The sequence below is a fragment of the Euwallacea fornicatus genome, chromosome 4 (assembly GCF_040115645.1).
Source record: "Euwallacea fornicatus isolate EFF26 chromosome 4, ASM4011564v1, whole genome shotgun sequence".
Classification (NCBI taxonomy): Eukaryota; Metazoa; Arthropoda; class Insecta; order Coleoptera; family Curculionidae; genus Euwallacea; species Euwallacea fornicatus.
This window is the reverse complement of record NC_089544.1, coordinates 5,724,231-5,744,430: the sequence shown is the minus strand read 5'-3', so window position 1 is coordinate 5,744,430 and position 20,200 is coordinate 5,724,231. Positions and strand designations below refer to the sequence as shown.

The 20,200-nt window shown below is 33.2% G+C and overlaps 4 protein-coding genes across 9 annotated transcripts; 3 read left to right on the top strand and 1 right to left on the bottom strand.

Moving 5' to 3' along the window:
- The first annotated feature begins 5,353 nt into the window (after positions 1–5,353).
- LOC136338863 (AN1-type zinc finger protein 2A-like) lies at positions 5,354–6,662 on the top strand. The gene has a single exon (XM_066281639.1). It carries the CDS (start codon positions 5,786–5,788, stop codon positions 6,422–6,424), a length of 639 nt encoding a protein of 212 aa, XP_066137736.1. The 5' UTR covers positions 5,354–5,785; the 3' UTR covers positions 6,425–6,662.
- Positions 6,486–7,647, bottom strand: LOC136338871 (cytidine deaminase-like). Of its 2 annotated transcripts, XM_066281648.1 has the most exons (4): positions 7,516–7,647; positions 6,982–7,150; positions 6,680–6,922; positions 6,486–6,583 (listed from the first exon to the last, which is right to left on the bottom strand). In XM_066281648.1, the coding sequence occupies exons 1-3, from the start codon at positions 7,601–7,603 to the stop codon at positions 6,688–6,690; spliced, it is 492 nt and encodes a 163-aa protein (XP_066137745.1). In that variant the 5' UTR covers positions 7,604–7,647; the 3' UTR covers positions 6,486–6,583; positions 6,680–6,687. The 2 variants fall into 2 exon arrangements, with proteins under 2 accessions (XP_066137745.1, XP_066137744.1); XM_066281647.1 differs by lacking the exon at positions 6,486–6,583 and having other exon boundaries at positions 6,600–6,922.
- Positions 7,648–8,274: 627 nt separating this feature from the next.
- Positions 8,275–9,919, top strand: LOC136338861 (uncharacterized). 2 transcript variants are annotated; one of them, XM_066281636.1, is made up of 3 exons: positions 8,275–8,420; positions 8,710–8,980; positions 9,039–9,919. In XM_066281636.1, exons 2-3 carry the CDS (start codon positions 8,716–8,718, stop codon positions 9,425–9,427), a joined length of 654 nt encoding a protein of 217 aa, XP_066137733.1. In that variant the 5' UTR covers positions 8,275–8,420; positions 8,710–8,715; the 3' UTR covers positions 9,428–9,919. The 2 variants fall into 2 exon arrangements, with proteins under 2 accessions (XP_066137733.1, XP_066137734.1); XM_066281637.1 differs by having other exon boundaries at positions 8,304–8,547.
- An 83-nt stretch (positions 9,920–10,002) lies between these two features.
- LOC136338832 (dyslexia-associated protein KIAA0319-like protein) lies at positions 10,003–20,175 on the top strand. 4 transcript variants are annotated; one of them, XR_010732022.1, is made up of 16 exons: positions 10,003–10,202; positions 10,251–10,418; positions 10,665–10,904; positions 10,957–11,157; positions 11,209–11,381; positions 12,067–12,249; positions 12,300–12,513; positions 12,575–12,745; positions 13,204–13,380; positions 13,887–14,016; positions 14,341–14,573; positions 14,851–15,266; positions 15,740–15,991; positions 16,327–16,540; positions 16,592–16,915; positions 19,718–20,175. XR_010732022.1 is itself a non-coding variant. In XM_066281573.1 (15 exons), exons 2-15 carry the CDS (start codon positions 10,262–10,264, stop codon positions 16,744–16,746), a joined length of 2,916 nt encoding a protein of 971 aa, XP_066137670.1. In that variant the 5' UTR covers positions 10,003–10,196; positions 10,251–10,261; the 3' UTR covers positions 16,747–17,361. The 4 variants fall into 4 exon arrangements, 3 of the variants coding, with proteins under 3 accessions (XP_066137670.1, XP_066137669.1, XP_066137671.1); XM_066281573.1 differs by lacking the exon at positions 19,718–20,175 and having other exon boundaries at positions 10,003–10,196; positions 16,592–17,361; XM_066281572.1 differs by lacking the exon at positions 19,718–20,175 and having other exon boundaries at positions 16,592–17,361.
- Positions 20,176–20,200: the final 25 nt, after the last annotated feature.

Below are 20,200 nucleotides of genomic sequence, written 5' to 3'. Positions count from 1 at the left end.
GCGTTGGTTTATTATTTAACAGATGATGTACAATTGAATAAAATCACGATCTAACAATCAGAATTAAAAACCCTTTCCAATAAGGTATCATTCGATCTACATTTCCATTTGAGATTCTAAAGATAAATGCAACCCCGCAAAGAGGGTTATTTTGGTGGCTCTGCAATTAACACTAACATAGTGCTAACATGTACTAAAAACTCAAAAACGAAATCCACGTGCCGGGATGATTTCTGATACTTCGATTATTGTTCAAAAGAAATTAGGTACAGATTTTTCAGTGATACACCCTGTATGTGTACGTATATATGATATTGTTATTAATAAGCAGGTTACCCATGTCCAACTGATTATTAATACTTAAATAGAGGATGAGTCAATTTAGAAGAAAAAATAAATTAGTTTTTTCATTGCTTTCATTCAATCTGAAAAATATCTAGGTATCATTATTACTTTGCAATATGTATTATACATCTGAAGGAGATTATTAATATTTTTTTCAATTTTGAGAAAAATGCTACGTATACTGATAGGGGCGGGATTGCACACTATTCTCGATTAAAATAACAAAGAATAACATTTACTGCATTTCGAAAGGGCTTTAAGAGTTTTTAATTTACCCTTTTAATGAACACCCCTTTATAAGGAAGTCGTTCGAGTCCTAAGTAAAGTAGTTGGTGACTGTTATTTTCAGTTAGTTTTAACCGCAAATTGCGTAGAGTAATACTTATGGCGGTTTCGGAAAGGGTGAGAAGGACTATACTCCCCAATCATTGAAGAACAGTTTTTAGCTGGTAGGGAGCTAGAGCTCAGTCCGTCGTATTCGCTTCGTGGAATGGCAAGGCGATTTCGAAGTGTGTTCAAACTACTCGACTACGGAACACCACACCAAATAAATACTTACCCAGGAGATAATGCACACGCAAACAATCAGCCGCGCATCTTTGGAGGATTTTTTGACTCCTTAAAAAAAGTTTTAACTAAGAATATGGCGAAATTTCACCTCAGCTAATATGTGAAATGTTAATTTCCAAAATTTAAAAAAATACAGGGTACTTCAGAACTATGAAATTAAACTTCTAGGGAATGTTCGGTGCAACAATAAAAAACATCTGAGTATAATAACCCGTGTCTGCAAATATTTACCTAAGTCGCTATATCTTATAATGCTTTAAGAAAATTCTGTGCAAAAATGTGTTTTATCGAGTTTTAGTATGTTTTATTTTAATTTATTTATAAAAAATAGCACTACAGAAATTGTTGAGAACGTCGTCCTCGAATTCGAACGCACCTGTTAAGTACTTTTGGTAAATGATTAACTTAGCTAGTCTGATAATAGAGATTCTTAATCGTTAGTTTTGACGCATTCTCCAGTTAAATTCAAAAATTTTAAGAAATTCGCAAAGTAATCGGTCTTTATGTAAAACTACACTAATCACGAACTGGCAAATATACATCTCGCATATGGAGCAACAAATTGTAACGCAAAAGCTGCTGCAAGGTAGTTTGGACAACATTGGATTAATAGAGGCTGTCCAGTTCCGTTGCCCTCTAGATCACCCGATCTAAAACCTTTAGATTTCTTTCTATGGAAACATGTAAAGTTCTGGTTTACGAATTGCCAGTAGAAACAGAGCATAGCCTGACTGCATGAATTACAACGGCATTTGAAGTCGTTCAATTTCAAAACGATTATCGAAAATTCTTGGTCAAGTCCTCAGAAACCATGTAGTTTGTTTAAATAGGTCTATTGACGTTCAAGGACGACATTTTGCATAATTACTGTAGTGCTATTTGGTGCAAACAAAATAAAATTAAATGCACTAAAACTCGATGAAAACATTTTTCCAGATAATTGTCTTAAGGTATCATAAGGCCACGGCGTTATGATACTTTAAAACAGAGACATTGGAAAAGAGACATTTGCGGACACGGGTCCTTACACTTAAATGCCTTGTATTGTCGAACTTATAATCCCTAGAAGTTTAATATCATAGTTTTGAAACATTCTGTATACAGTGGCTTACAATTTAAATTATGCAGTCCTCACTGGAAAAAATTAACTTCTCTCAGTGGCACATTTTTTTTGGAAAAACATTACATATGGTATATTGAAATTAAATAAATGCGAGTGTCCTGAAAATCTATGAGCTATTTATATTTTACTGAGATATGTCCCTGTTAAATAACAATAAAAATTTATTGCATTTTACGTGCAATTTAAACGTCGTAAATGAAAATTATGCAATTAAAAAAAATAGCATAAAAACTTCAATTTAAATTTACGAAATTGACATTGATTTAGCAATTGTTTTTTACTTAGTTTGATCTTTCAAAGCAAAAATTTCAATTAATCAATCATCGAAACTACATAAAAATGGATCGTCAAACGACGGTCGGTGAAAGCAATTTAATTCTGATCCACTACAGAGATATATACAGCCAAAGCCATCACCAAAATGGTACATAGATGTCCATCAACTGTTCAACACATCATTGAGCATTACCGCAATAAATATAAGATCGCTAATAAGCCCAGGACGGTCCCAAATAAATTACTAACGAAATGCGAAGGACGATGGATTGTACAAGAAATTTAATAGCCAATAATCCTAAACAAAGTGGTCCAAAATTCCCTTTCGAGGTGGAAAAATAATTTAGATTAAAATTCAACCCCGAAACAATTCGACGCATTTTGAAAAAAAAAAAACATACACGGTGGAACTTTCAGAAATAAACCGTTTATTAACCAAAGAAGTTGTGGAGCTCAACTGGAGTTTGCCACAGAGCACATTAATAAAGATTTAAGCTTCTGAAATCCAGTAATATTTGTATAATGAAACCAAAATCGATTTATTTCGGTCGAATGAAAAATTATCAATGTGGAGAAAGTCTAATAAAGAGCCGAACTTATAAAGTGTGAAAACTGCAGTGAAGCACGTTGGAGGTGGATTAATGAGGGGTTGTATGTTGATTGCAAGAGTAAGTAACTTGTATTTTATTGAAAGACTTGTGAACTAATACATATATTTAAATATGTTTAGACAGCATCTTACACCAAATGCTCAAAAATTAATACTTAACAATAATTATAATTTTTATCGAGAAAAAAACCCCAACTATAGATCAAATCGGATTCACAGTTAATTGATTTATAACTGCCCGAATGTCATTAAAACACCGGCCCAGTCTTCAGGTTTAAGTGTAATTGAAAATTTGTGGTTAATATTGAAAAATAAAGTGTATAATAACGCAATATTTAACAAAAATTAGTTAAAACGAAAAATACCGAAGCTATGCGCACCATTACTCCAGAAGGCACAAGAAACTTGATAGAATCAATGCCTAGAGGCAGTTACGGGTAACCAAAGGGAACCGACTAAGTATCAGTAGTGCCATATTAATTTATAGGAATTTGTTACTCGTGTTAATTTTTATTAGTGTACTTGCATTATTTATGCTGAGACACTAAATGGAACATAATTTTATTAAAAAACTTTCGCTTCTTAAGAGTGGCACATGTGCAGCAAAGTATTAAATTTGTATGCTTTCAAAACACTCATATCAATTTTATTACATCGATTTTTTTTTAATAATTGTTGTCCCCTGAGACAAATAAGCGTCTCTTAATATCGACTGCATCATTTAATTGTCAATCACTCTACGACTTTTTTTTAGTAATTAAATTTTCCTTTTTTTATTATCTTTTACATTTTTCATACGAATTTACCATCTGGTTCACCGATTATACGACTTTCGGTTTCATCACTTACTTCAAGCTCCATCCAACTGTTAATTGTTCAACATCGGTAAAACAATTGAATAGTCGCAGTGGTTGAAAAACGTATTTCGCATAAATTGCGGCTAAAAGAAAGTGAAATCAATAATCAATGGGAAATCTTTGTCACCAACACGTTCACCGACGCATTCTAAATCAGTTCTCGTTTTCTTCAGTAAAAATGCGGAAGTTCTTTCCTCTTTGAGAATTGATTGGGTCTATATGGCAAAAGCTACGGTATCAGTTTGTGGTTTCCATTTTGTTTTCCCTTTAGAAAAATGTAAATATTTCCGGAAATTCATATCGACTTAATTAAGTAGAATGTGAACGAAAAATATTTAAATGTCTAAAATTAGGGGTATCGTTAATTACCAGTGTATAATGACCAATTAATTAATTATTATTGTTTATGGGTTGCACTTTTTAACAGTCTAATTCACAAGACGCATACCCGTTAGTAAAAGTAGAGTATGATGTGCGTTGATTAATATACACTGAGGAACCAGAAAAAAAAGTTTCATGGATTCAGGGAACACAACTCAGTTAATGATTCCGAATACCGTAATAGCTATTGCTTCTACCGCTACTACTGCGCTAAGTGTGGAAAAACGACATTTTACTGTACACTGACTGCAATTGTTGGTTAACTTTTGGTTGTCTTTGGTGTTGCAATGTAATGTAAGTTGGGCCTTCTTTACCGCACTGCTAGCAGTTTGATTATTATTGCTCCGATATCGCTAATATTCCAATAAATTTAAGAATAATAATTATTTTTAGAGAAACCAATAACGTACGACTTAAAAAAAAATATATTCCCTAATATGGAAATAGACATGCTACTCAAAAAGCCAATAAATAATTTTTCCCTGTAACATATATACATCGTTTATATTCGTCAACATCTCCAAATTTTCGTTCAGAAACTTTAGCCCTTTTTGATTGAATTTAATATGTTCAATTTTTTTAATTAAATTTGAACTTCATATCTGCTAAAGCAAACCTTATTGGAAATTGGTTTATATAACTAACTAACATTATTTTTGAAAGTTCGATACGCTACTAAAATTACGCGGATCAAAGTTGAAATTCCTTGAATATAGATTGATATAACCAAGTATAGCAAGCGTCTATTTTATTTTCAAACGGGATCCTGTCAATATTATCTGCTTGCGGTGATTCTGCACAAGTCCTGCGAACCATTTTCCCATACTATATTAAATTCGATCTTCGTCTATGGTGCGGAAAAAAAATTCTTGCCATTTAAAAAATCAAAAATGGTTTTGCATTCAGTTTTTGGATTTCTTTATATCATTTTAGATTAGACAAAAATCTGAAGTTAAAAGAACATTAAGAACTCTTTCATTTTAATATGTCTTTGAGAATAATTAAATACTAGAATTTGATCCAATTTATTTTGTATTTATGAACACACTATATAGTAAATATTTATATTCAAAATGTGAGTGGCTCAAATAAATTACCGTACACTCATACGGTAAGTTTTCCACAAATGAATCCTTATACAGTTGATTATCGAAAGTTCCACATTATTAAAATATTTCAAGAATAGTTTTAGTAAAAATAATCTAATTTATTATTTATATTCGATTATGGATCGAGTCAACACCGACCATCTCTATCGAAAATCATTATACCGTTGTGCGATTCATAAACGAGTTCTGTATCTCCGAAAACATCTCATGTCAGTCACGTCTCAGCTGTAAACTAACGTCATCTGTCATTTTAACATTTTTTTTTTTTGACAAAGTTAACATCTTTCAAATATTTTTTATTTATCTTCATTATCATACAAAATACAAGTTCAAAATTTTAGTTAAAATTGCTGGTCACGCTAGCGTTAACACATTTACCAGAACAATCCAGACAATTAACCGCCACCTTATAAAATCAATAAGTTCTTTAAGTATACCAGTTCTATTGTACCTCATCAGCATATTCTTTGTTGATCTTCACCTGGATTACAGAATATCTTTAGCCACCAGAGAAATGGAGTTGCCTCACATTGGACAACACTGCTCAAAACGCGATTGCAACAAATTAGATTTCCTGCCCATCAAGTGCGATGCCTGCAAGCACCTCTTCTGTGACGAGCACTTCCGATATACCAACCACAACTGCCAGAAGGCCTACCAAAAAGACAACCAAGTGCCTGTATGCCCTTTGTGTAACATTCCAATACCAGTACAAAAAGGACTGCATCCCGACTATGTCGTGGGAAATCACATTGATTCTGATTGTCAAAGTGATCCTGCCAAATCCCGAAGAAAGGTATTTGCCAACAAGTGTTCTTATAAGAAATGCAAAACAAAGGAAGTTATTCCGGTTATTTGCAATGAGTGCACCTTGAATTTTTGTCTTAAGCATCGTCACACTACTGATCACGAGTGTCAAGGGAGGGGGGTGAAACGGAGATGGATATTTGAGGCTCAGAGAAATGTTGACCAACAGAATATCAGTGAAGATGAGGCTTTAGCCAGAGCTCTCGCATTATCAATGCAAGATAGTGTACCTACAAATAAGAAAACACAGGAAGAAATGGATTTTGCTTTAGCCAGGCAACTGCAAGCTGAGCAAGCCACTACTGCTTCAAGAAGCACAGGAGGAGATAGGTGTAATGTTTCATAGAAGTTATTTTGAAGGACTGTTAATTACTATAAAAGGGCATTTAAATTTTTCAACAAACAGCTTTCTATTAGATGTTAATGATTTATTAAGTTTATTTTAAGATGTAGATTCACGGCTTTTTTTAGCTATTATAGCCAAGTTTTATTACTGCAAATAATACTGAAATAAAAAAATATTGTTTTTAGTGTATTGTATTACACATATTAAATGTTAAAGTACAAATTATTGTTACAAATAACTTGTCCATTTATTTACCACTTTCTTCAAGTAAACGTGTGATCAACTGTCTCAAATCTATAAGGCAGCAATTTCTCCAAGTCTAATACCAAAACATCATCATGACCAGGCTTGGCAATGTAAACGTCGACATCTCCAAACTCACTTATAAATTGCCTGCAGGCTCCACAGGGAGTAGGGAAAGAGTTTTCCTGATAAGCAACTACTGCCACTGCTTTAAATTTTAGCTTGCCACAGCTGATTGCTTTACTGTAGGCGCATCTAAGAAAAAAGAAAATTGAAATTCCAGATTAGATATGGAGAGAGTATCTTTTCTATACCTCTCAGCGCAAACTCCTACATTGAAGGAAGCATTTTCTATATTGCATCCAGCAAAGATGGTTCCATCTGCACACAAAACTGCACAACCGACCTTAAATTTGCTGTAGGGACAATAGGCATTTTCCCGGGCTTCTGTGGCTTCTCGAATAAGATTTTGAACAGTTGCGTCTAAAAATTTTATTCGAATTTTCCGCCAGTAATTTTATCATGTTAAGTGACCAAATAGATCGAGGTTGCGTCCCATCTGTTCAACGTAACACTTGAGACTATTATCAAGAAATATATGAAAATTGCAAAAGAGAATGCATTTTGGATTTTACCGTTGTGTACTATCCAGTATGTGCCTACTTCAAGCTATTTTATTGGTGTTATTAAAATGACGCTTAAGCTACATAAGATGACTTAACCTCCGCTGCAAAATGCAAAAATATGTAGGTCACAGCACAATGTTATCTATTTAATAAAGCATATAACATAATTTTTCTACGAGGCTATAAAGAGCTTCGGGTTATATTATTTTGTATTGTACTTGCCTAGCAATTTCAATTTCTTGACATTATTTGTGTAATTTGAACAATTGTTTTTAGACATTATTCGCGTGAGGTTGGACACTACTGACATGCAATAATTCCTTAAAAAGATAAGATTAGAGACATAATAACTAGGCACTTACTAAAGTTAATTTAATCTTTCAAAGATTTGAATGTAGTGATAGACCAGTTTTTAAATCCATCAGATTAACAGTTAACAAAGAGGTTACATCCTTCATTGTAAAAGACGATCGTAATAAGGTACAAAGCTCATAAAAAAGGAAATGTCGACGTAGTGAAGATAATTCGTAACTTGATACCCTTGTTGGTCACTTCAAAAGAAAGGACAGAGCAGCCAAATCCACTGAACTATGAGGTTTAGCAATGTAAAATTGTTTCAGAACATCTTATCGAAAACTTTAATTTGATGGGTTCTTCTTAATTCTCGATAACGTTTCTATCCACCATAACATCAAGAACTTATCCTCCTCGTCACGTAATAGGAAGTGCCGTAAATGTTGCGAATGCGAAAAACCACGAAGACACAACATATAGGAATGCATGGTGCCTTAACGTTTAGTATTTCTAAATTTCCCCTTGTGAATGGATCAACCTGCGTAGCAAGTTTATAACACTATAGTTATAGTTATGTACAGTCACCAATATAGCCAGAAATAATCGAATTGTTCGTAAATTAATCCTAATTAACCTAAATTATTCTTTTCTGGACGCAATGCGCTATTGCCAGTCCTATTTTCATGGCTTGTAATATTTAGAACATGTCAATTTGAGTTTTGAGGTTGAAATTTGTTCTGTTTATTGTTTGCGTTTATAGTTAATTTGTAGCTTGTAGTCTGTTTTTTCTCGTAGTGTCGAAGTATAGACTTATTGACAATATTCTTCAATAGGTAATTAATTACTTACACTCCTTATATTTAACATAGTTATTAAATAAAACACGACCAATTAGCCTATTTCAATGGTTTTGTTTAAATATTAAATCACCTCTCTCGTTCAAGTCTTTGCCTCATTTGGGTAAGTCAACGTTAAAGTAACTGCCTCTCAATCAAATTGAGCTTAATTGATGATCTATAATAAATTTCATTTCGTTCAACAATTCACAAACACCATATATACAATGTTGGCTTATTTTATACCAGAAGCCATCAATGTTATTAATAAATAAATGCATTTCAGGTCAATATGCCAGGAACGTTTTGCAGTGTAATGGGTTGCGAGAGTAAAGCCAATGTAGCTAGGAAAATGGGATATGTACTTCGGTTTTTTTCATTTCCTAAAAACCCGTCGTTAAGGCACCAATGGCTGAGGCTATGTTATAGACCCAAAAATCTAGAGACAGATCGTGGCAGTAAGAAAGTATGCAGTAAGCATTTTCATACTGACCAATTTGAAGATGAAATTGAGGCGCGTATTAAGGGGATTTTGCCAAAAAGACTTAAGAAAAATGGTAATTGTTTTGACATCACTTATTTGATGTGGTTTATACATTAATTTTTATCTTTTAGCCATTCCAACATTGAATTTACCAAATTTAGATCCTCCAAAAGTTAAATTGTTAAGAACAAAAAAGATTGAAGAAAGGAAAAGAAGAGAGGTGGTTAATAGATTGTTGGATGATTCAAATTCAGTGGCTTCATTGAGAACTAGTACCATGCGGCAAAATGTCTTAGATGAAAACATTTTACATAAAAATTGTGGAAACCAATCTTTAAATTTTAGTGAAACACCTTATCAGGTTTTGTCGAAAAAATTTGAGGACTTAAAAAAATTATATGATGAATTAAAAGTGATCAATGCGTTGCAAAAAAGTACAATTCTCCGTTTGTCTAATGAAAATTTTAAATTGTCCAATAGAGTAGCAGAATTAAATAAACATACTGATTTGACCCCTTAAATTTGAATGATGGTTGAATATGATTTGTAAATTCAGCTCTAAAGTAATACTTTTACTTAGGACAGGTAATGGAGCCATTGGAAATTCTATATAATAAATCTTGTAGAGGCAGTTGGTCTATGGAAGAATAATAGTTTCTAGTTGTAACAGCAGTATGGATTCCAGAAGAATGACATGATACAGACTTTTATACAATTTAAGAACCATAGTTAAGGATACTATAAGAATTTTTTGACCTATATGTAATAATATTTAATATATAGGTATTCAACATAGTCATGCCAGAGCTAAATGAGGAATAGATTGTGATTTTTTTTTATATGTATTTGGTGCCTTACCTGATTAATTTATTTTTTATTTATTTTTAGGTAATTTAGGTCCCTAATATAATCAAGCGCTGTTTTGTTTGTTAAATTTATTTGTAATTTTTGTTTTTTTGTTAATTTAGAAAATACCCCCATTGTAGAGTCAAATATAGAGTTGTCATTATGATTTTTTTGACTATAGCCATGAAAGTGATATGATCAACGTCAACCATTAATGACAATTGACGTTAACTATTATCATTTTTTTCCTGTATTTGTATAAATATTTATTTGAGCTCTTAATTTTAAATTAAAAGGAACTATAAATTATTAAATAAGGTAAATAAAATTTAGCAACCTTATCTTATTCACCCACATTTGGGGGCCTTATCGTACAACCGCACATTCGTAATGACAATAGCGTTTTTACGACTTTTGTAGTTGGTGAAAGTCGAATTTAAAACGTACAGGTAATTTCGTTTAGTTTGTTTAATCTGAAGGTTAATTTGTAATTTTAGAACTAATTATAATGGAAATCTTTAAAGTGCTGTCCGTATTAATCGTGGTTCTGTTAAATTACTTACATCAATCCCATCAATATCCATCCAATTCTTTTAAAACTGAATGTCCAAGGCTCTATGGGAAGATTTTTAAGGGATATATTCCTAGAGGAAATGTGTCGGCAGGTAAGTTTAAGGGTTTACAGATGGATTGTGTTGTATTGTTATGAATTGGGTGAACAGATAAGAGTCATTCATTGTGATTTAAGGTTTGTTGCAGATCACTCGTTGTGAGACATGTCTTACCTTACTGATTATGCTCTAATAAGTGTAGATTCGTTTATTTTCTTGTGGCAAAGCCTGGAATATATATATATATATAATATTTTGTATGTTAATTCCTTAATAACATGTTAAATTTCTAAAATTTAGGTACATATGAAGAAATAGCTGAAACAAGTACTATAAAGCCATGCGTTCGCAAGTGCTGCCTCAAAATATCCTGCAATGTAGCCTTTATGCATAAGGATAAATGCTATCATGTGGCCTGCAACAGTAACGAACTTTGTACACCTGCCATGAATATGAATCCTCAAACAGCAGACCGTGTGTCTATGGTTTTAGTTAAACCTACAGATGATGAGTCTTGGGAGGAAGTCTTGGCTCCTCAAGGTAGTTAACATTTAAAATTAAGTATGGGAACATATTGGTTTGAATGTTACAGAGTTTTCTGATTCACAAGTGGATCGCCAAATATATAATATACTAAAGGATAGAGGGAGATTTGAAGAACCTTATAAAAATTTGGAGAAGGATATTGTTTTTGATGATGGAGATATTTATGGAGAACCTTGTGAAGTTGGGGTTGCCTCTTCCTGTCAATCAAATGAAATTTGCACACAAAAATTTGAGAGGTCACGAAGTGGTGAGTTTTAAAGTTTATATTTGTGATGATATTTTAATAAGATGTCTTGAGGTATATGTGAATGCAAGCAAGGCTATGAGCGTCAAGTTGAAGGTTTATGCTTGGCTACTGACTTCAAAAAAATTACCTTACCAAGTAGTATTACTGAGAAAATTATGAATTTTGCCAACAAATCTGCTCCAGTGACTAAGAAGCATTTGACGGTTATGGCAGAGTCTAAACAGGTATTAAATTGACTTTAGGATGTGATGATTAATGGCATGACAATAATATTTTGCTATAATTTTAAAATTAATATATTTATAAATTGACTAAAGATAGAGAAAATATGTGTTTGAGTATTAATGAGAAGAGTTTGTTGAGAATTTATTCATGAGTCATGTGTGCTTAAAGGTGATTTGTATTAAACAAATGTGTCCAAAAATTTTTGTTGAAAATATTTAATTACCTCTGGAAATGCCCTACAAAGTGCTTTAATATTAATTACATACTTTTAGCGGTACAATTCCCGGATTGAAAATTAACATAAAGTTTGTATAAATATAGCCCCTCCAAAATGGTTCGTTTCCAAAAAATAGTATGTAAAATTTTAATTGTTTACAGTTTTTTTAACTTTTGGTAACATCGTCAATACTTCTGCCCAATTTAGAATGTTGCTTCACTTCTAAGGATCAGTTTTGCTTACATTGTTTCAATTTTTCCCTAAATAAACATTTCTATTTTTTTAGATATGCAGTATGATATGAGTAATCACTTTACAACACTTATGGATAAGTTCTATATCTTCTTTGACTTATGCTCAAAAATTTCACATTTTTTCTTTGCCACATTTATGAATATTTTATTTTATAATTCTTAAAAGTACATTGTGTCTATCAATTTAATTTCTAAGCCATTATTTGCACTTAGGTGAAACTACCAAAAGATGAGGTAACAATAGTGGCTCAGACATTACCAGAGGAAGACCCAAAGGACAAATATCAGTATGAGTGGACATCTTTACGTCAACCTGAAGGTAGCACTGCAGTTAAGCATCAAAATGATAATCAGTTGCATTTAGAAAAGTTATCTGAAGGCACTTATGAGTTTAAGGTATGTTTAAAGTCTTCTAGAAAAATAATAATTATTTTTGAGTATATTAGGTCAGTGTTTCCTCTTCTTCCTCTTATGGAGAGACTTTCGTAAACGTGACAGTCCTGCCAGAAGCACGAATAAATACCCCTCCGACCATCGTCATTACACCCGCTAATCAAACAATCAAGCAACCAAATTCCGCTGCAGTATTGGATGCCTCATCGTCCACCGACGATGATGGCATTATTTCTTGGCATTGGGAGTTGCAGCAAGGGCCATTGGGTTGGTTTTTTCCATGTTTAATTTTTTCAGAAATAACCTATTTTTAATGGATTTTTAACAGGTTATGAACCCGAATTGAAGGACAGCCCCACTTTGCAACTGAATGACTTGACCAAACCCGGAAACTATTCTTTCAAGTTAACAGTAACTGACACTGATAAAGCGTCAAGTGTTAGTACTGCCAATATAACGGTTTTGGCTGTTACAGATTACCCACCAGAAGGCAATGCTGGTAAATACAAAATCTTTTACATACAACTTTAATTGAAGGACCAACATTGTTTTGTTAGGGGCTCCATTCTCTTTACATCGTTTTCTCTTAAATTTAGGCTAAAATTGATCATAGAATATCTTCCCTAAATTACTTGTGAGAGAAATCTGTCATCCGTGGCGAATCAGGGTATCCAGAAAATATACATTCAGTGCAGCAATGTGGCCACCGAATACTATCCGCGCCCGTTTCATAATTATCTCACATTATAATAAAATAACAAAAGTGAAAACTGGCGATCATATTGTCCACTGGTAGTGTTATTCAAATACACCATTAGCAATTCGGTGGTGGAAATATATTTTATATGGAGATTTTTAAGGTTTTAAGTTTATTTTAAGGAAAAATCGTGTATATGTCCTCTAGAGTTGTAAGAGGCACCGAAAACTAAACAAGGTTCATTTTGGTACTTTATACAGGGGAAGACAAGATTATTTACTTGCCTCATAACAACATAACATTAAATGGAAGTTTGAGCACCGACGATCACGCAATAACGACATGGGAATGGACTAAATCGGCGGATGATGCACAAAAGACTGTCGATATGCAGAACACGAGGACACCTTATTTGCAACTGTCCAACTTACAGGAGGGTAAGTGTGTTAATCGAAAAAAGTTATAATATTTTTGCATAAACAATATAATGAATGAAAATTGCCCCATTAGGTAGTTTACAGAGGGTCTTGAAATATCACACAGAGAGCAAGGAAATATCTGTTATGAATCTATCTTATAATCTAATTCCATGGTTTGATGTTTTTAAAAATTTTAAATAAGTTGTTCACTGATCTCAAACAAATCAAGGAGCATTTATGATATTCCACATGTAGAAATTAGGTGATTTTGAGAACATATAGCAAACGATGATACAAAGAATATCAAAATATTAATTTTACAATATATAATAAATCCAGTGAACTCTTTTATAGATTTTGAGGTTTAAATTTGGTTTAAAAATTCGCTTGGTACGCTTCACTTAGCAAGCAGTTTATTTACTGTTAAAATGATTATCTACCATTTATAACTAATAAATTTTTTGAAGTCTATACTGTTTAATTCTGCATTTTCAAGCTGTTTTTTTTTTAAATTATTATTTTAGGTGTTTACACATTCACTTTAAAAGTAACTGACAGCACCAACCAGTCCAGCACCGCTCAAGTACATGTTTTTGTTAAACCGCCCACCAACAAACCACCTGTTGCCGAGGCAGGGGAAAACGTAACTATTAGGTAACATGCGTATTCCCTTAATAAAAGGTCGAATTCAGAATATTTTATTCTAGAGGTTATTATATTAAAAGGATTTTTTTTACATATCTATAGTTCAATGTAAAGATCTGATTACCACAATTGATTGAAACAAAATTAAAATTAACCGTACAATGTGCATCGAAAAAAGTTGAAATTATGTTAACTCAATCTATTTAACAAATCTTCATATTATGATGTATGAGAAGTTATTAATTCAGATTTCGTTGTAATTAACAAAATATTGATTTAACCGTCTATGAATTGATCTTTTCGCTTGTATGATAAATGTGCGTTTTCTATTAGTTTGCCGCAAACGTGGGCTGTCGTAGATGGGTCTAATAGTACCGACGACAATGGCATAGTCACCTATAAGTGGGAGCAGGTGGAAGGACCCTCAACTGTCACGTTCGAATGCGTCAACGCCAGCAAAACTAACGTTACAGGTTTAACTAAGGGAGAGTATAGTATCAAGTTGAGTGTCACCGATGATAACAACAATCTCGCCAGTGATGTTACCTATATTATCGTCAATCAGAGTGAGTATTAAAAAACTAATTTTTCTACTATGGTAAAGTTGTTTAACCACACTCATAATAAGTACACATTTTTTAAAATTTAAGAGCTCTTATAGACTACCGAGTTTGTCGTGCAATCCAGTGTTGTCACTCGCTAGCTGTAAAACGAATCTCGCTGATAAAAGACCGAATGGCGCTGTTGGGCAGCACAGCAAATCGGGTCTTTTATAGGAGGTCTAATATAAGCCACAAAAAGTTTATAGCCTCCACGAAGAGTAATTTTGTTTCTTTCCTGCAGATAAAAACCAGAAACCTACGGCTGATGCCGGACCTGATTTGATATTAGAATTACCAATCAACGGTTTAATAATAAATGGCTCTGAATCGAAAGATGATTGGGAAATCGTTAGGTGGCAGTGGGTCAGAGACGATAAGTCATTGGCTATAGGTAAAATCGTTGAAAACACCGATCAATTGCCCATTCTTATACTTACTGATGTAACGGTGGGGACTTACATCTTTAACTTAACGGTATATGATGAACAGGGCTTGTCAGACACAGATACAACAACGGTAGTGATTAAAAATGACCCCAAACTCTTTTTCCTGGTCGAATTAACAGTGGACTTGGATGCTAAGTTTATGACAGAGGCACAATTTAATACTTTGAAGGCCAAATTGGCGCTGTTGGTCAATGAAGGGTCGACTTTGCAAGTAAGTTGAAAGATATTTTAGTGCAGAATTACCTGTCAAGTATTTCAAGACAACGTTATTTACGTTAAGTTGTTTTTAATTACCTCAAATCCGAGGATGATCATTGACGGATGTCGAAAAATTTACGGTCTATGAAATAAATAGCAAAATACAAGGTTTAAATTCTAGCAAATTTGTCCAAATGCATTTAAAGCATTAGCCCTCAATCTGAATATTAGAGGGAACATAGAATTACGATAATATATATTTTTTTATTTCGATTTTATTTGAAAACATTTTCAAGGAACAAACAAAATGATGCAAACATTTTGTTAGATGTTTAGTTTTTTGGGATCTGCTATTACTTTCTACCTTGTTTCAGCGTGGTTTTGTTTATAGTGGAATCAAATTTTTATCTTCTCGTTGAAGTAAAAACCTTATTTATCTTCTAAATTCAGTTCATTCTAAATTGTCATATCGATATATTTAAACAGATGAGAGACGTTCAATCCGAATCCGGTACTGGAAAAGTGAAGCTAACTTTTTATTTGGAAGGAGCGAATAGTTTACCTGTTGGAGCTAACGAAGTGGTTGGCCATTTGAGACAGAAACTACAAGTTGACGCCAGATTACTGGGATTTTCTGTGGCGAAGCTTCAAACGGCAATTTGCCAGAATAACTGTTCCGGACATGGTGTGTGTAACGAAGTCACCAGAGAGTGCACGTGTGAAGTGTTTTGGATGCATGTAAGTATTCGGTGTATCCTAGATTTTCTTCTCTACATTGGGACTAAAGCAGCTAACAGCAACTGTTAAATACATATAAGCTATCCTAAACTATGTACGCCAAGTGAGAAGAGCAAATGTCACTACACAATTCGACTAAAAATACCCTAAACATTCGATAAATAAACCAAATACAGTCATGAACATAGAAAGTGATATTTAAGTAGCCTAAAAATATGCTAATTAATTATTTACACACATTTATAACTATATATATATGGGTGTGTGTAATTATTTCAATCAAGTATAATTTTTAAAGTCTCTCTCTGTAATAGACTAAAATGATAATTTTTCAGGATATGTTTAAAGTTTACTTGGAACCTGGAGAAGACTCGGATTGCAGTTGGAGCGTACTCTACGTAGTTTTAGGTTTAATATGCGGGGTGCTCACGTTCTTAGGCTTTAGTTGGGCATTGATGTATATTTGCTATAGATGGTGTAATAGTAGACACGACCTTAGCAAACCGACTAACTACAAACTACTCGAGAATACCGATGATTTGCCGCCTTGTAAGTATGTAACAATATCAACTAGATTTAGTTAGAAAATAAGAATTTTAGTCTCTTCTCGAAAAGGGAACCTGTCGGACAGTGACACAGATTCCGACGTAGTTTTTGAGACACGTTCCAAACCGCCAAGATTTTCCGATACTAGAAATGGCCATAAACCTAGCAGAAATGGCTTTGGAAAAGCCGGTAGAAGGGTAAAAACGTAGGAAAAAACCAAGAACGCACACAGTATTTTTGTGATACTAAACTAAATTTTAAAAGTCCATTTTGACTCTAAATTGTTTTAGATGAGGGAAGATTTTATAAGGTTTTTGAATCTTAAACAGGTTTCGAAGGAGACATCGTTATTGTACAAGTGAATTAAATAATAACTTGGTAAGATTCATTTGCTCTTCTCTCCTGAAATAATAATTTTATTTAAAATTTTTGGAAATATTTCTTCGTGCCACTTGGTGTAGCGTAACAAGTTTTATAATGTGGTCGTAGACTAGTCATTGGTACGTGTACAGGGTGCTTTCTTTTCTTTTACCAGGTTTTCTAGTCGCAGCACGAACTGTTAAAATGTTTCGTATGTAATGTCTATGTAAGCTTTAATGGACGTCTTTTGTAATTAGTATTACAAACATTCCTATTTTATTTCGTGATTTACACTAAGTTTTACTTGAGGCAGTATTGCATTTTACTTATAATCTTTAAATATATATTTATTCGTATAGTCGATCATTTTCAATGGCTGTAAATGTCGTGTACTTAGAATCATTGTTTATATTACTAACTTTATAAATCACCTAATTTGCCAAATAAAAATGATGGTATACTTATGCTGGCATCGTCTTATTTAAATTTGGGAAAAAACATTACACATATTTTTTAACATCATAGAGGTATTTATTTGGCAAATATTCGTTTATAAATTGCGATTAACAGATTTAAGCATACAGATCAATACAAAAAAAAATACAAACATTCTTTATAATAATCAATAATCGCATTTAACAGTTTAACACAAATGCAATTAGGTATATCCATTTTTACATTCAATTTCTTCCAAGGGAAGTGAATTTCCATATAATAAAACTGGATCTATGGAACTACAAAATAAATTTTTGTTCTGGAATATTGTCTTTATCGCTACTACTCTAAAAGGAATACAAAACTAAACCTATCATCACATTGTTTTTTTTTAAATAATTCATCTTAGAACACTAATTTCGTAACTTTCGAGTGGTAAATGGTAATAAATTTTAGCCCATAGCTATGAAAGTATCGAATTACACATAAAGAAAAAAATGTACAACTTATAGATTCCCCACAGATTCGAATAATTATTATATACGTTTCAATAATTCTAAACTTCTTACCACTGATTAATATGATGCGTGTTTCCGAGGTTAAAAGAATATTCCCTATACGCTTATGCTCGTTATAACCGTAAATATATACCACAGTGCTTTAGCAATTTTTAGTCAGTTAAAATTTTACTTCTAATGAAGAGGAGTATCGAGATCCAAAGGTCTGATCAGTCTCCTATGCTGCATATTGTTAAAATGACGCATTTTTTTTGAACCAAACAAACACAATGACTTAGTTCCAATATTCCCGTTTTCATTTGATACCGTAAATACCCCAATACTCATCATAATTATCAGTAGTAGGTAGTTCATTTGCACGTGCCCTCTTTAAATAAACAATGAACTACGTAAAATCTCGAAGATCAAGCAAACCTCTAACTTATTTCGATTGTGTTATAACATAGCACCTTGTAACACAATTGAGACAAATTATGTACTAAGTGAACGCAACAACAAGAAAATATATAATCCTAATCATTCAATATAGCCATGCCTAATACTAAAGATTTCAAATTGAAATTTTTTCTTGAAAAACACAGTCGAGAACTAAAATATAACGTTAGCTATGTGACTAGATTCCTGTTTTAAATCGCCCTAACATTTCAACATAAAGTCGAGAACTAACTACCTCCTTCGAAAGAAAACCATTTACAGTCCTTGATAAAATATATGGGAATGTTTTACTTACAATTTTTCTTGAATATATGAATAAAAAACAGAGTTTTCAGGCTTTCACAGTAAAATTTTGTGCCGAATTCTCGCATACAAAAAGTGAGCACTGAGTGCAGTAATATGGTAGACGACTACTATCTGCGTCTATCTATTCTGTGTGCATACGTCTTAACAAAATATGTACCATATAGTCGCCCTGAATGCTCAGTGGTGCGGGTGCCCGTATAGGCCATTAGAGAAACAATACATACAACAAAATTTTCAATGTGGCTGATCGAGAACGTGGAACGTCATAATAGTAGAGTTCTGATGGTATTACTTAACACTGCTAATGAGCGATTCCCAGAATTATAACTTTTTAAAATCGTGCATTTGTTGAAACAATTATTGTTACAGGCAATAATAAGATGCTTAATGTAGGAACTTACTCAACATTCAGCTTGGTTTATACTTGTTGGCACTCTATTGTCAACTGGAATATTTTGTGCAGTTATATGATTTCACTGTAACCTACACAACATCATGTATGCAAACTGCAAACTAACTGAATGCAGTAAAAGATATTTTAAATACATTAAAACCTATACCAAGGAAGTATCAGCTAAAAAATATTCAACAAGTAGCAAAATAATTTCAATACTTTTATACTTTAATGAAACGTATAAAATAATGACAACGAAAACTGATAGAACCAAAACGAAAACTCTGGGTATCGAAGGTTTAAATACTTTCGTTGGAATTATAGAGCAGGTTAAGTTATTAGCTATGCCAACCTTATGTTTTTTCTTGAGATTCGCCATTTCAACCAATTATTCAGCGTTAACAGATTCTTAACTAATAGTTAGTTATAACAAAATATATGATATCTAAAATCAGTTAAGGATTTAAGTTTTTAAATAATTAAATAAAACAAAATTTCAAAACTATTGCATTAAAATTTAGCTCTATATATCGTTGCTCTCTGAATGAAACTGAAATAGCTTATCTGAAACAAATTAACTCGTTCCAGGAGGTGGCGGCTCTGATGTTTCTGAGCCGGAATTTTCCTTTACTCCTGAGACATTCGAAGCCTGATCAGTCTCTCCCTCAACCTCCTCCATCTGCTCTAAACCCTGAGCGATCAAAAAGTCGATTATTCGATAATCCTTTCCAGTTTCAGTGTTTGCGATCCACAAAGGCAGCCACTTGTTCGCTAGAAGCCACTGAACCGACACTTTGCTGATTCGTCCTAATGGCCAAAAGTCCATTACTATTGAATGCGTAAAGTACCAGACTTGTGGAATTAGGCCGAGCTGTGCTAAAAGTTTACCTGTTCGATCGGAGGTGCCGTACAAACTTTCCAACGTGTAGTGGTTTTTATTAATGCTTCCGCAGGATGAGGACAAGTGCCGCTCTATTCTGCCAATGCCATGACCGATAATGTCAATTCTTCCGTAAGTGTTGCCAATTCGGCCATACGTGCTCGTACTGCAACTCGGCAGATTCGGATCGTAGATGGGTTCGTTGAAATCTGGAGCGGTGGAAGTGCCCGGTTGTTGCCGAAAGTCTGAGCATGATAATTATAATGAGAGTTGTCCCGCATTGAGGCAAAATAAAGCTTACTTTCTTGTTGTTGCCTCATTTCTTCTATCGATTC